This window comes from Rhinoderma darwinii, chromosome 7 (genome assembly GCF_050947455.1).
Source record: "Rhinoderma darwinii isolate aRhiDar2 chromosome 7, aRhiDar2.hap1, whole genome shotgun sequence".
Taxonomy (NCBI): Eukaryota; Metazoa; Chordata; class Amphibia; order Anura; family Rhinodermatidae; genus Rhinoderma; species Rhinoderma darwinii.
Genome location: NC_134693.1, coordinates 88,423,500 through 88,436,810, shown reverse-complemented (window position 1 = coordinate 88,436,810; position 13,311 = coordinate 88,423,500). Strand labels below are relative to the sequence as shown.

The 13,311-nt window shown below is 46.2% G+C and overlaps 1 protein-coding gene and 1 pseudogene across 2 annotated transcripts in view; both read right to left on the bottom strand.

Annotated features, from left to right (window-relative positions):
- Positions 1-409: 409 nt before the first annotated feature.
- LOC142657464 (urotensin-2 receptor-like) lies at positions 410-1,661 on the bottom strand (annotated as a pseudogene).
- A 270-nt stretch (positions 1,662-1,931) lies between these two features.
- The window catches only part of LOC142658005 (arf-GAP with dual PH domain-containing protein 1-like), a 162,207-nt gene continuing 150,827 nt past the window's right edge, over positions 1,932-13,311 (bottom strand). For both annotated transcript variants that reach the window (XM_075833643.1, XM_075833644.1), the window contains one exon: positions 1,932-2,132. In XM_075833643.1, the coding sequence (XP_075689758.1) occupies positions 2,104-2,132 (29 nt within the window). In that variant the 3' untranslated portion in view covers positions 1,932-2,103. The remainder of the gene's footprint in view (positions 2,133-13,311) is intronic.

Here is a 13,311-nt window from a genome sequence, read left to right as displayed (position 1 = left end):
CTTCTAAAATAAATATTTGCACTCGGGAGCTTCCCTCACCTCAAAGCTGACAAAGAGGCTGCATGCCAGAGATCCACCACTGCATCAGCCTTCTTATTCATCCACTGTCAGTATGTTTCAGATTACAAGCCGCTGTGAAGTGGACAGTTTTCCACTTTTCTGTGCTGACCAATAGGAAGTTATTTGCAAGTATTTCAGAAAGATCTGTGAAATTCTACCTAAACTTTCTGTCTTTTAATGTAACAACGTCAATGGAAGTGCAGAAGTTCAATGGCCATAGAAAAACAAGAGTCCTGTTGTCTGCATTCTACATCGCACTTTACATCACCAACGACAAAGGCAAGATACATGGAATATTCTATATTATTATCACACTGGAAATCCTGCATCTGGATTGAAGCTGTATATTTTATCTCCCCAGAGTCCTTCTTTGCGATTCAGTATTGGCCTCACACATCCGTTTGGTTACATACTCCTTGTAGTTACGAGTCAACAATGTATACAGAAGTGGATTCACATAACTATTGGTATAGGTTAAGCAAGTAACTCCAAAGTTCATGTAAATCTGGGCAGATAGTGCCAGGACTAAAAACTCGTATTGATATGATATTGCCAGCTGCCATGCCCAGAAAGGAACAAAACAGGCCCAATATGCAATGATGATTGTAAATATGCGGAACATAACACAAAGATTTATTTTCCGGCTTGACCGTCGAAGTTCTTGTCCAGATAACCAGTATGCCCTTGCAAGGCAGCTGTACAGATATAGTATGATCAGTCAAGGACCCAGAATGCTTGTAAAGAAAAGGACAGTCAGGTAGTGTTGGAATGACTCAGGTGTCCATGTTGGAAAACAAATATTTTTGCCCGATCCATACTGGCTGTCCTGTAATCGCATCATACACATCATAGGTAAGGTAAGGAGAAAAGATACTAACCAGATTGTCAAGCTTGTTGACTTTCGATAGCACTGGGAAATGCGGGCCTTTAAAGGTTGCACTATCACCTGGTATCTCTCTGAGCTCATTGCAGTCAAAGTATAAATGCTGGCATGCATGGTGAACAAGTCCATACTTAGAAGATGTCTGCAACCAACATCCCCAAAGTACCAGTCTCTGGCCAGATACGTGCTCAGTACAAAAGCAATGGTTGAAAGGTACAAAAGATCCGCCAAAGCAAGGTTTACCACATGTACACACATGGAGCCTACCGGTCTGTGTGATAACACAGTAATTACCAATACATACATGTTTCCAGCCATTCCTAGGATAAACATGATAACTAGTACCGCACTCAAAGTGGATGTAACCAGGACCTCTTCAGCAGAGACTGGAAATTCCATGGACATGTTGGCTTCATCCTGTACGTCCATTCTCCTTTTCACCGCTGGCTACCACACATGAAACAGGATAGACAGAATAGAATCTGATCTCAAGAGTCTACTGTATTCTTCATGAACAATAAAAATAAATTATTTGGCCCATTAGCCATTATCTCAGCTTTATGATCTTCTGTAAGGGTGGGCATAGATCAATTCTACCTCTTCGAATGGAGTTAAAACCCAACCGAATTATAATTACCAGAATGTAGATCTCAGATATGATTCCATTTCTGGTCTCTAACTTTTCATTCTTCATATGTCCTTCAGGCAGCTTGGGCATAAAACCAAAAGCTTCCTTCACATAGAGGTGCACAGAGTGAGCTAGCAGTTGGATTTACGTGGTGTTGAAGTTGCCTCCCTGCTTTCCTCCCTTTCACACCTTCATGATTTAATCTGTCTGTGGGCTCCGTCTAAATAGCCCTTATTTTTATCTATGTTCATTTCAAATTTATACAAAATGGGTATTGAATGAATTTCAAAAGAACTTAATTTTAATGCAATAGAGAAAGACTGAATTTGTTACATTTTCTTGAAAATTATTTAATTGGCAGTGAAAATACTTGGCTGGCTCAGATTTAAAACATGATTTACCATACAATAAAACAGACTTATATTCAACAACATGCTGAAACATGGCATATCGATAATAAAGTTGTCCAGGGAATAGTTATTGAGCAGTTTAAGGAGTTAAAGGATTTCTTGAGGCTTCAGGCATTGATGTGTTAGAAACGGTGTTTAAATTGAGCTTCAACTAGAAGGAAAGAAAAGTTAGAATTAATTCAAGAAGGGAGAAAAAAAACCCTACAGTACAGGCGTGCAAATATAGTTACAACATATAAAGCGACATATAAAAATGGAAGATGAACAACACCCAAATAAGGCAAGATACTCAGATGCAGAGATGACAGCCATCAGCTGCCTGTTAGGAAAACTCCTATCCCTACCTAACACTAAGGCCGGATTCACACGCGTGTGTTCGGTTTGCGATATACAGTCTGAATGTCGGATGCATTTCCCGGACCAAACACACTACAAGGAGCCAGGCTCCTAGCATCATAGTAATCTATGACTCTAGGTGTCACTGCCTCTCTGCGGAACTACTGTCCCGTACTGAAAACATGATTACAGTACGGGACAGTTGTCCCGCAGCGAGGCAGTGACACCTAGCGTCATAGATAACTATGATGCTAGGAGCCCGGCTCCCTGCAGTGTGTTCGGTCCGGGAAATGCGGCCGACATATGGACTATATATCACAGACCAAACACGCTCGTGTGTGGGAGGCCTTACAGACAGACACAGCACTGTTCAGCACATCCTCGAGGCTGAAAATGGATCCAGAACCCTGCCTTGGTGTGTTATATATTTCTCCTGTATTATGCATTGTTTGCCAAAAATAGCAAAACCCAAAATTTGTTATTTTCGCCAAACTTTGCAAACAGACTACTTTTGGTGCAAATCTCGACACTGGTAAAATGCTTTGCTCATCTCTTTTGATGATACATCTCACTGTATATAGCCGGCATTATCTAGCTCCTGCACAAAACATCTCTACTTGAGTGAGACATATGAAAGTATCAGAATTGCATATACAAGAATTGATCTGCCCCTGACTCCATTAAGCAGGCCATACTCCTTAGACACCTGTTGGCCGACAGCTATTCTTCCCAAACCCCCCACCACCATACACATGTACCTTTGGTCAAGCTTGCATGTGTTCTCAATAGAGAGAGCAGAATAAGCCGCTGCAAAGGCACTTAGCAGCAGCTAGTCTTCTATGAGAATAGAGGATTGGCCATGTTTAAATCCAATATGAAGCCACCCCCCCCCCCCGACACCTGCCATTCGGGAAGAGTCAGGACACCTGCACACACATTAGATGGTCGGCGATGTCAGTCAGCGTTAATCTAATGTGTATGGGCACCTTTACCAGGTTCACTTATACGCTACAAATTATCTGCTCTATGCATAAGATACACAAATAAAGTCACTAACAAATGAAAACAAAGATAACATTTTACCAATTATGCCTAATGCACACGACTGTTGTGTGCTGGCCTGGTCCTGTCTGTGATCCGTGGAAAGATAGGACATGTCCTATTTTTCCACGGATCGGAGAGTCGGGTTAGTTTTCACGGACTTGATTCACCCGCTAAAGTGAATGGGTCCGTGAAAACTATACGGTGCCACTCGAATGCCGTGAGAAACGGCCTGAGTGGAACTCGGTCGTGTGCAACTGCACTTAGCGTGATATATATAAATAATGACACATTATATACACAGGACACAGCATAAATGAGTATATAAAGATAGATCTCTATTTTTAAATGATCATCCTTAAAATTCATGGAAGATATATATATTTTTTAACTTATTGAACATACTGTGTACTTAAAGAGGTATTCCAATCTTAGACATTTAACGCATATCCACAAGATATGCTGCATATGTGCGTCTCTCTCTATTCATTTCTACGCTTGCTCGCTGTTTAACTCCCATTGAACAGAATGGAGACAGCTGCACACTCATGTAGTAATATGTCCAACATTTTAATTCTCAAAATCAGGACATTTAAGCCTGCCCTGTTCCGCCTGGTGACACACCTAAAATTAATCGAAGAAAAAAACTTTTTGTGAACACTGTATGTACGACACAATTTTTGGGGCCACCTATATGTGGCACTATTTTAGGCGTACTTGGTGTAGAACTATTATTGGGGGCACTACGTGTGGCACTATTTTATGGGCCACTATATGTGTATAGATTATTTTTGGGGACACTATAGGAATACTATTTAAAAATGAACATGCAGTATTGCAGCAGTATCAGCGTGACACAGAATAGGGGTAGTGGTAGACACACTATAGTAGGGCAGCAGCCATAGTATTGGGTTTAGTGGCAGACACAATACTGGGACAGCAGCAGCCATAGTATTCGGGTGCACCAGGCTAGTTCTATGTAAAGTGGCGACTGTTAATATGGGCAGCAGGATGATGCGTTTATATTGTTAGAAAATAAAAAACATCTGGGCATCGTGACATATTGTACTTTATGTTAGTGAAAAAATTTGGCCGATAAATTCAATACTTATTTGTAAGAAAAAAACAAGATTTGGAGAAAATGTGCAAAAATTTGCATTTTTCTAAATTTAAATGTATCTGCTTGTAAAACAGATAGTAATACCACACAAAATAGTTACTAGTTTCTCTTTCCCATATGTGTACTTTATATAAGTTTGCATATTGTTTTGAACATTCTTTTCTTTTTCTAGGACGTTACAAGGCTTAGAATTTAGAAAATTTCAAAAGGCTATTTTTTCACGGACATGTTCAGTTCTGAAGTGGCCTTGAGAGCCTTATATATTAGAAAGTCCACATAAATCACCCCATTTTGAAAACGGCATCCCTCAAAGTATTCAAAACAGCATTCAGAAAGTGTTTTAACCCTTTATCGGTTTCACAAGAATTAAAGCAAAGTAGAGGTGAAATTTACAAATGTCTTCTTTTTTTTTTTACAAAATTAATTTGTAATAATTTTATTTATGTACAACAGAAGATTTTACCTGAGAAATGCAACTCAATATTTATTACCAAGATTCTGAAGTTTTTAGAAATATCCCACATGTGGCCCTAGTGGACTGAAACACAGGCCTCAGAAGCAAAGGAGCACCTAGTGGATTTTGGGGCCTCCTTTTTTTAGAATATATTTTAGGGACCATGTCAGGTTTGAAAAGGTCTTGTGGTGCCAAAACAGTAAAGACCCCCCAAAAGTGACCCAATTTTGGAAACTACACCCCTCAAGGATTTTATCTAGGGGTATTGTTAGTATTTTGAACCCACAGTTTTTTTTGCTAAATATATTTGAATTAGTATTTGAAGATGAAAACCTACTTTTTTCCAGAAAAAAATGTAACATTTCCCCCGATTATAGCAATACCCCATATGTGGTAATAAACTGCTGTTTGGACCCACAGCAGAGCTTAGAAGGGAAGGAGCACAATTTGGATTTAGGATTTCTGATTTTCCTGGAACAGTATTCAGTGCCATGTGTCATGTTCATGGCTGCGGGCCATCAGGTTCCCTCACCTCCTGACGGCCGCAGCCATGGGTCGGCGAGCGCTGGCCCCAGTCTCCTACTCAGTAGACGCCAGAGCTTACTTCCACTCACCTCAGCCAGATCCCGTAATGCTAAATTAGCCCATGAGCACCCTGGACTATAACAAGGGCCCAGCTCCTTCCTGCAGTGCCTGAGCGTTGTTTGTCATATCCTAGTTTGTCTAAGCAAATGGTCTCCTAGTGTTTACCAGTTCCACTGTTCCCTGTTCCTGTTCCTGTATCCCGTGCTATCCTGGTCAAGTGCCGTGCTGAGCTGTAGTCATGCTTTGCTGTATCTACGCCTGTTCTGCTCCTCCATGCCTGACGTCTACCCGCTGCATAGTCCCAGCCGAGCCTGCCTTGCTACTGTCCGAGCTGCCACAGGTACCCTATGCGAACTATAGACTGTGACCTGCGCCCTGTTGGCCAGCTGCTATACCGCCAAGGCGGTACGGCCCAGTGGGTCCGCGAACCCTACGTGACAATACGCTCAGGCCATGGACCCCGCTGGTCGATCCAAGACCATGACGACGTCACAAGAGATGTGGGCGGATACGCTAGACCTTCGGTCTCGACAGGACCAACTCCTCCAGGTCTTGAATATTCTCGAACGTCGGCAGGAGAAACAAGCTGCCGTTCCCCCCACTACACCTCCTGGCAGTACTGTTCCTCAAACTACACCTCCTGGCAGTGTTGATCCTCGTTTTTCTTTGCCACTTCCTGACCGCTATGATGGAGACGCAGGTACCTGTCGTGGATATTTGAACCACTGCCAGTGCCAGATCCACTTCAGCCTGTATTCAAGGGCATTTTTATCTGATGGCGCAAGGGTCGCTTTCATCATGTTTCTTCTTACTGGCAAGACCCTGGCAAGGCTCTTGCATGGGCGAACCCTATCTGGGAGAGACAAGGACCAGAGACCCGTGACTTCCAGGGGTTCCTCTGGACATGAGTCTCCTCTGCCGCAGCTTCATTGCTGAACCTAGGCCAAGGAGACATCTCCGTGGGTGAGTACGCCATCCACTTCCGCACCCTGGCGGGAGAACTGTTGTGGAACAATGAGGCCCTGGTGGCTAAATTCTGGCATGGACTGTCTCCTAAAATTAAGGATGAACTTGCCGCTCGAGATCTGCCATCTATCCTGGATGACCTCATCCTTCTGGCCACTCAGCTTGATAGAAGGCTCCGAGAAGGGCTCCAAGAGGTTAGTCGGGAGGGAGGTCTTCCTAGTCAGGTCTCTGCCTCGCAGCAACCCCTGCTGTCCTCAGATTCCGATACTCCTAAAGAGTCTGTGAGGAGGGACCAATGTAAGCTATCTACCCAGGAGAGACAACGCAGACGCACTTCGGGACTCTGTCTTTATTGCGGCCTCGAAGGCCATCCTGTGCGTCTGTCTCCCCAAAAGCCCCAAAGCCTAGGGTTTAGGAGAGACAACCTTGGGCAAACAAGGACTCCCATCTAAATTGTCCATACCCGTGACCATAGTGTCCGGTGAGAAAACGCATCAGGTCTCTGCGTATCTGGACCCTGGATCCGCTGCTAATTTCATTTGTAGAGACCTGGTGGATCTTTGGAGATCCCTCTGGAGAGACTGTTGATGGTAGAATCGGTAAATGGACTACCTCTGCCAGTCCCAATTATAGCTGTGACCAAGCCGCTGAGGCTCCAAGTAGGGGCTCTACACTCCGAGCTTCTATCATTCTATGTCCTGTCCAAGGCCGTTAACCCCGTGCTGCTGGGCCTGTCTTGGCTCCGACTACATGCCCCAGTCCTGGACTGGAACTCTGGAGAGGTTCTCCAGTGGGACCCCGAGTGTCACAGCCATTGCCTGGTTCAGATTCTTTCGGCTCAGCCTCATCTGCCTCGGGCCTTGGCAGGATTGCCTGATCATTATGCTGCATTTTTGGACATCTTCAGCAAGAGGGAGGCGGAGACGCTGTTCCTGCTCCGGGCATATGACTGTTCTATTGAGCTGATTACTGGTACATCCCTTCCCCGTGGTAGAGTATATCCTCTCTCCTTGCCAGAGACTCTGTTCATGTCCGCCTATGTTAAAGAGGTGTCGAATGGAAGAATGGAAGGCATTTAATATCTGTGATGGACACTATGAATATCTAGTAATACCCTTCTGTTTGTGTAATGCTCCTGCGGTCTTCCAAAAGTTTGTTAATGACATTTTCCGTGACCTCCTCTATGTTTGTGTTGTGGTCTATCTTGATGACATCTTGATTTTTTCTCTAGATCCTATGACGCATCAGAGACATGTCCGTCAAATTTTGCTGTGGTTAAGGGAGAATCGTCTGTACGCCAAGTTGGAGAAGTGCGTGTTTGAAAAATATGCTCTACCCTTCCTGGGTGTCATGGTCACAGGGTATGTGGACCCACTAGGCCGCTCTGCCGTAGCGGAGAGGCAGCTGACCAGGTCTTAGTCTATATGAAAGTCTACAGCAGTTCGTAACAATCGGGTACCTGAACTAGTCCAGACAGTGGCTGTGGCATCAGCACGGATGGAGGTCGGTGCAGCAGGTTGCGCCAGATGTGGCGGGCAGTACAAGACGTGGCAGAAGATACTGGACGTGGCAGAAGACACTAGATGTGGCAGGAGACACAGGACATGGCAGAAGACACTAGACGTGGCAAATGACAGCAGGTGCAGTAGGACACGACTCCAACACTAGTAGGCACAGGAACAAGAACACAGCACGGGATACAGGAACAGGTAACAGGGCACGGGTAACAACTGGAATGGGAATCACTAAGCAACCATTTGCAAGACAGACTTAGAATAAATTAATAACGTTCAGGCAAGGATCAGAAGGGCTGGGGCCTTTTTATAGACCAGGAAATCATGTGGGTTGATGATGATTTTCGTGTGCTACGGGACACAGCGGACCGGAGGGGAAGTAAGCGCTGGCGTCTCCTAGGAAGGAGATGGGGACCAGCGCTCACAGATCCATGGCTGCGGGCGTCGGGAGCTGAGTGAACCCGACAACCCACGGCCATGGACGCTACAGTATCCCCCTCTTACGCCCCCTCTTCTTGGAGTCAGAGCGAGAGAGGAATTTCTTAATGAGAGCAGGAGCACTAAGGTTCTCCTCCGGCTCCCAGGACCTCTCCTCGGGACCAAACCCTTTCCAGTCCACCAAAGAGATAGTCCTTCCTCTTACCCTTTTTCAGTCCAGAATCTCCCTCACCTCGAACACATCAGAAGAACCACTGGGAGCAACTGTGGAACTAGAAGTCTTGCTGTAGTGGTTCAGGACCACAGGTTTCAGGAGGGACACATGAAAGGAGTTGGTGATTCTAAGGGTAGGAGGCAGCCGCAGCTTATAGGAGACAGGGTTTATCTGTTGCAGAATTTCAAAAGGACCCAGGAACCTGGGAGCAAACTTGTATGAAGGCATCTTCAAATGAAAGTTCAGAGAGGACAGCCAGACTTTGGTACCCGGAAGATACTGGGGTGGCTCTCTTCTCTTTGTATCCGCTTTTCGATTTATGCGATCGACTGCCAGCAAAATAGAGGACCGGGTCTGATGCCAGATTTGCAGAAAGTCCCCGAATGCATGCAGAGTCAGCAGCGGGTACTTGAGATGTAGTCGACACAGGAAGAGGGATTCTAGGATGTTGACTGTACACAATGTAAAACGGAGTGGAAGTGGTGTACTCACTTGTGTGGTTGTTGTACGAGAACTCGGCCCATGGAAGAAGCTGTACCCAGTTATCGTGCTGTAAAGAGATGAAGTGGCAGAGATAATTCTCCATGATCTGCTTGATCCTCTCGACTTGCCCATTGGACTGGGGGTGATAAGCTGAGGAAAAGTCCAATCTCACATCCAGGAGTTTACAGAGGGCTCTCCAGAACTTTGAGGTAAATTGAGCCCCCCGGTCGGACACAATGTGAAAGGGAAAGCCATGCAAGTAAAAGATGTACTGAATGAAGAGACTCGCCAGTCGGGGAGCAGAAGGTTGGCCGGTCAGCGGGTTAAAATGTGCCGTCTTAGAGAACCGGTCCACCACCACCCAGACAGTGTTGTATCCTGCTGAGGGAGGAATGTCTGTGACAAAGTCCATCGCAATGTGCTGCCAGGGGGCATTGGGTACAGGCAGAGGTTGAAGCAGGCCGGCTGGCTTGGAGTGAATAACTTTGTTAGAAGCACACACCGTGCAAGCAGAGACAAAGTCCAGAACATCTTTAGGTAGCGTGGGCCACCATAAGTGACGAGCAATCAGGTCTCAGGTTTTACAAACACCAGCGTGCCAAGATAGTTTAGAACTGTGTCCCCAGCAGAGAATTCTTCTCCTGTCTGCCAACCGAACAAAAGTCCTCCCCGGAGGGATGTCTCTAACCTGCAAAGGATTAGCAGTGACAATGCAGGACGGGTCTATGATAGTTTGAAGGGACTCCACCATTGCATCTGTCTCAAATGACCTGGACAGGGCATCGGTCCTCACATTCTTGTCAGCAGGACGGTAGTGGAGCACAAATTGGAAACGGGTGAAGAACAGTGACCACCTGGCTTGACAGGAATTAAGTCGTTGAGCGGACTGAAGATAGGTAAGGTTCTTGTAGTCGGTGTAGACCAAGATGGGGTGAGCTGCACCCTCTAGAAGATGTCTCCCCTCCTCCAGAGCAAATTTGATTGCCAGTAGCTCCCGATCCCCAATAGAGTAATTGCGCTCTGCAGAAGAAAAATGTCTCGAGTAATAGCCACATACTACTGCCTTTCCTTTGGAGCTCCTCTGGAACAGAAGTGCACCTGCACCAACAGAGGAAGCGTCCACCTCCAATGAGAACTGCAGAGACATGTCAGGATGATGGAGGATCGAGGCTGAAGTGAAGGCTTTCTTGAGGCTAATAAACGCGGACTCTTCCTCTGGAGTTCAGAACCTTGGCGTGAATAAACTGCCGGTAGAAATTGGCGAATCCCAGGAACCGCTGAATGACCCTCGGGTCTTGAGGACGTGGCCATTCCAGGACAGACTTTAGTTTCTCAGGATCCATCTTAAGACCTTGATCCGAGATGATGTAGCCCAGAAAGGGCAAAGACCTCTTTTCAAAGATGCACTTCTCCAACTTGGCATATAAGCGATTCTCCCTTAGTCGCAGAAGAACCTAATGGACATGCCTCCGATGGGTCATCAGGTCTGGGGAGAAAATCAAAATATCATCGAGATAAACTACAACACACATATAGAGGAGATCTCGGCAGATATCATTGACAAATTCCTGAAAGACTGCGGGAGCGTTACACAGTCCGAAGGGCATCACTAGGTATTCGTAGTGCCCGTCATGGGTGTTAAATGCCGTCTTCCATTCATCACCCCGGCGAATCCGGATTAGGTTATAAGCCCCCTGCAGGTTTAGCTCAGAAAAAAATGTTGGCTCCTCGTATGTGATGAAACAGCTTGGATATAAGTGGCAACGGGTATTTGTTCTGGACTGTAATCTGGTTGAGACCACGGTAGTCAATGGAGGGTCGAAGAGATCCGTCTCTCTTCTTAAGGAGGGGAGGAAGATTTTGATATAAAACCCCTTTCCAAATTCTCCTTGATATAGGCTGACATGGATAAAGTCTCTTGCAATGAGAGAGGATATTCCCATCCACGGGGAAGAAAAGCATTTGGAACCAGTTCAATGGGACAGTCATAATTCCGATGTGGAGGCAACGTCTCAGCCTCCCGCTTGCAGAAGACATCCGCAAAACTGGCATATTGAGATGGTAGATCGGAGAGTGACTGAGGCAGAGGGGGCATAACAGGACAAACTTATGACAGGCAATGGCTATGGCATCTGGAACCCCATTGAAGAATCTCTCAGGAACTCCAGTCAAGAACCGGGGCGTGTAGGCGTAGCCATGGGAGACCCAGCAGGATAGGATTGATAACCTTAGGTAGTACAAGGAAGGCGATCTGCTCCAAGTGAAGAGCTCCGACCCGCAGTCTCAACGGCTCGGTGATGAACACAATCGGATCGGGCAATGGTAGACCATTCACAGAGGCAACAGCCAGGGGTCTCTCCAGAAGAACTGTGGGTAGATGTAAATGATCCACTAGAACCTGCTGGATGAAATTAGCAGCTGCTCCGGAGTCAAGATAGGCGGAGGAGGATTGTGACGTCTCTCCGGAGACGATGGCCACAGGGATCGATAATTTGGAAGAGGTCTTAAAGGGAATGTGTTGCCAGAAAAACATGTTTTTTTTTAAAAAATTAAACATTTAGTGTGTGGGTGATTAAACATTGTTCAAATTTTTTTTATTTTTTTCAAGAGACAGGAAATATTATAAATTTTTTCTAATTTATAATACTACCCATTTTTGGTCACTAGATGGAGCTAGTTCCCAAAATTGCAGCATTGCAACATTGGGTTAAAAGCCCTCGCTCTAGTGAGCTCTCAGCATCCCCCCCTCCTTTATCCTGGCTAGTGCCGGGATAAACGAGGGGTTTGAAAGGTTTAACCTCCTACACTGTGTGTCGCCATTTTTTGAGGTAACCCACAGTGTAGTAGGTTTACATACAGTAGTAAACACACACAAACACTAACATACATTGAAATCTCTTACCTGCTCCTGCCGCCGCGGCTCCCTCCGGCCCGTCCGCTCCCTTTGCTGCCGCTGTTCCATGTGCACAAGTCCGGAAGCCGCGACCGTAAGTAGTAATATTACAGTCCGGCCGCGACTTCCGGTCCACAGGAAAATGGCGCCGGACGGCGCCAATTTCGAATAGGACTGTGTGGGAGCGGCGCATGCGCAGTTCCCACACAGACGCCGTACACGGACGTGAATGGGACGGGAGCCGTTCACAGTCCCTATGGGACTGTGGCTGCCGTACTCCATGTCTGTGTGTGTCGTTAATCGACACACACAGAAATGGAACAAAAAATGGCAGCCCCCATAGGGAAGAAAAAGTGTAAAAATAAGAAACAGTAAAACACAAACACACAAATGAATATAAACGTTTTTATTAAAGCACTAACATCTTTAACATATAAAAAATTTATTTGTGACGACACTGTTCCTTTAATGTTTGGAGACGTCCCACCTAGAGTTGCATCTCCAACCAACCCAAGGTACTGGAGTTTCCCGGTTTCTGTGGGCATTGGCGCACAAAATGACCCTTAAGGCCACAATACATACATAGTCCAGAGGAGCGTCTGCGCTGCTTCTCTTGTTCAGACAACCGGACTCTGTCTACCTGCATGGGTTCTTCAAGTATCGCACTAGGGGAAGGCAATAGTGGTCTCTGGACCAAGGGTGCTGGCCTGTGGACCCTGTTCTCCTGTCAAACCTCTTGCGTGTGCTCCCGGATTCTCATGTCAACCCGAGTGGCTAAAAGGATGAGGGCATCCAAGGTAGAAGGAAGGTCGCGGGCCACCAGTTCGTCCTTGATGTGAGAAGATAGTCCCTGACAGAAGGTCCCCACCAGTGCCTCATTGTTCCATGCCAGCTCGGCTGCTAGGGTATGGGAGGAGATAGCAAACTCCCCTAGTGTGGAACCCTCTTAATTGAGGGTCAACAGAGTGGCTGTGGCAGAGTATGTTCGACCCGGCTCCTCGAACACGGCACGAAAGGACTACAGGAACAAGGGGATACAGGTCCTTGTTGCTCCAAGATTGGGTTCGCTAATGGGAGGGTCTTGCCAGCAAGAAGGGAGATGATAAATGCTCATTTGGACTCCTCGGAGGGGAAGAGATGAGCCCGTAGCCTAAAATGAACCGTGCATTGGTTAATAAATCCTCCACGTGCTCTGGGATCACCGTCATAGCGGGGAGGAAGAGGCAGAGGAACTGTGGATCTGGAACAAACAGGAGGAGCAACGGGCAGTGGTACAGCAACAGCCT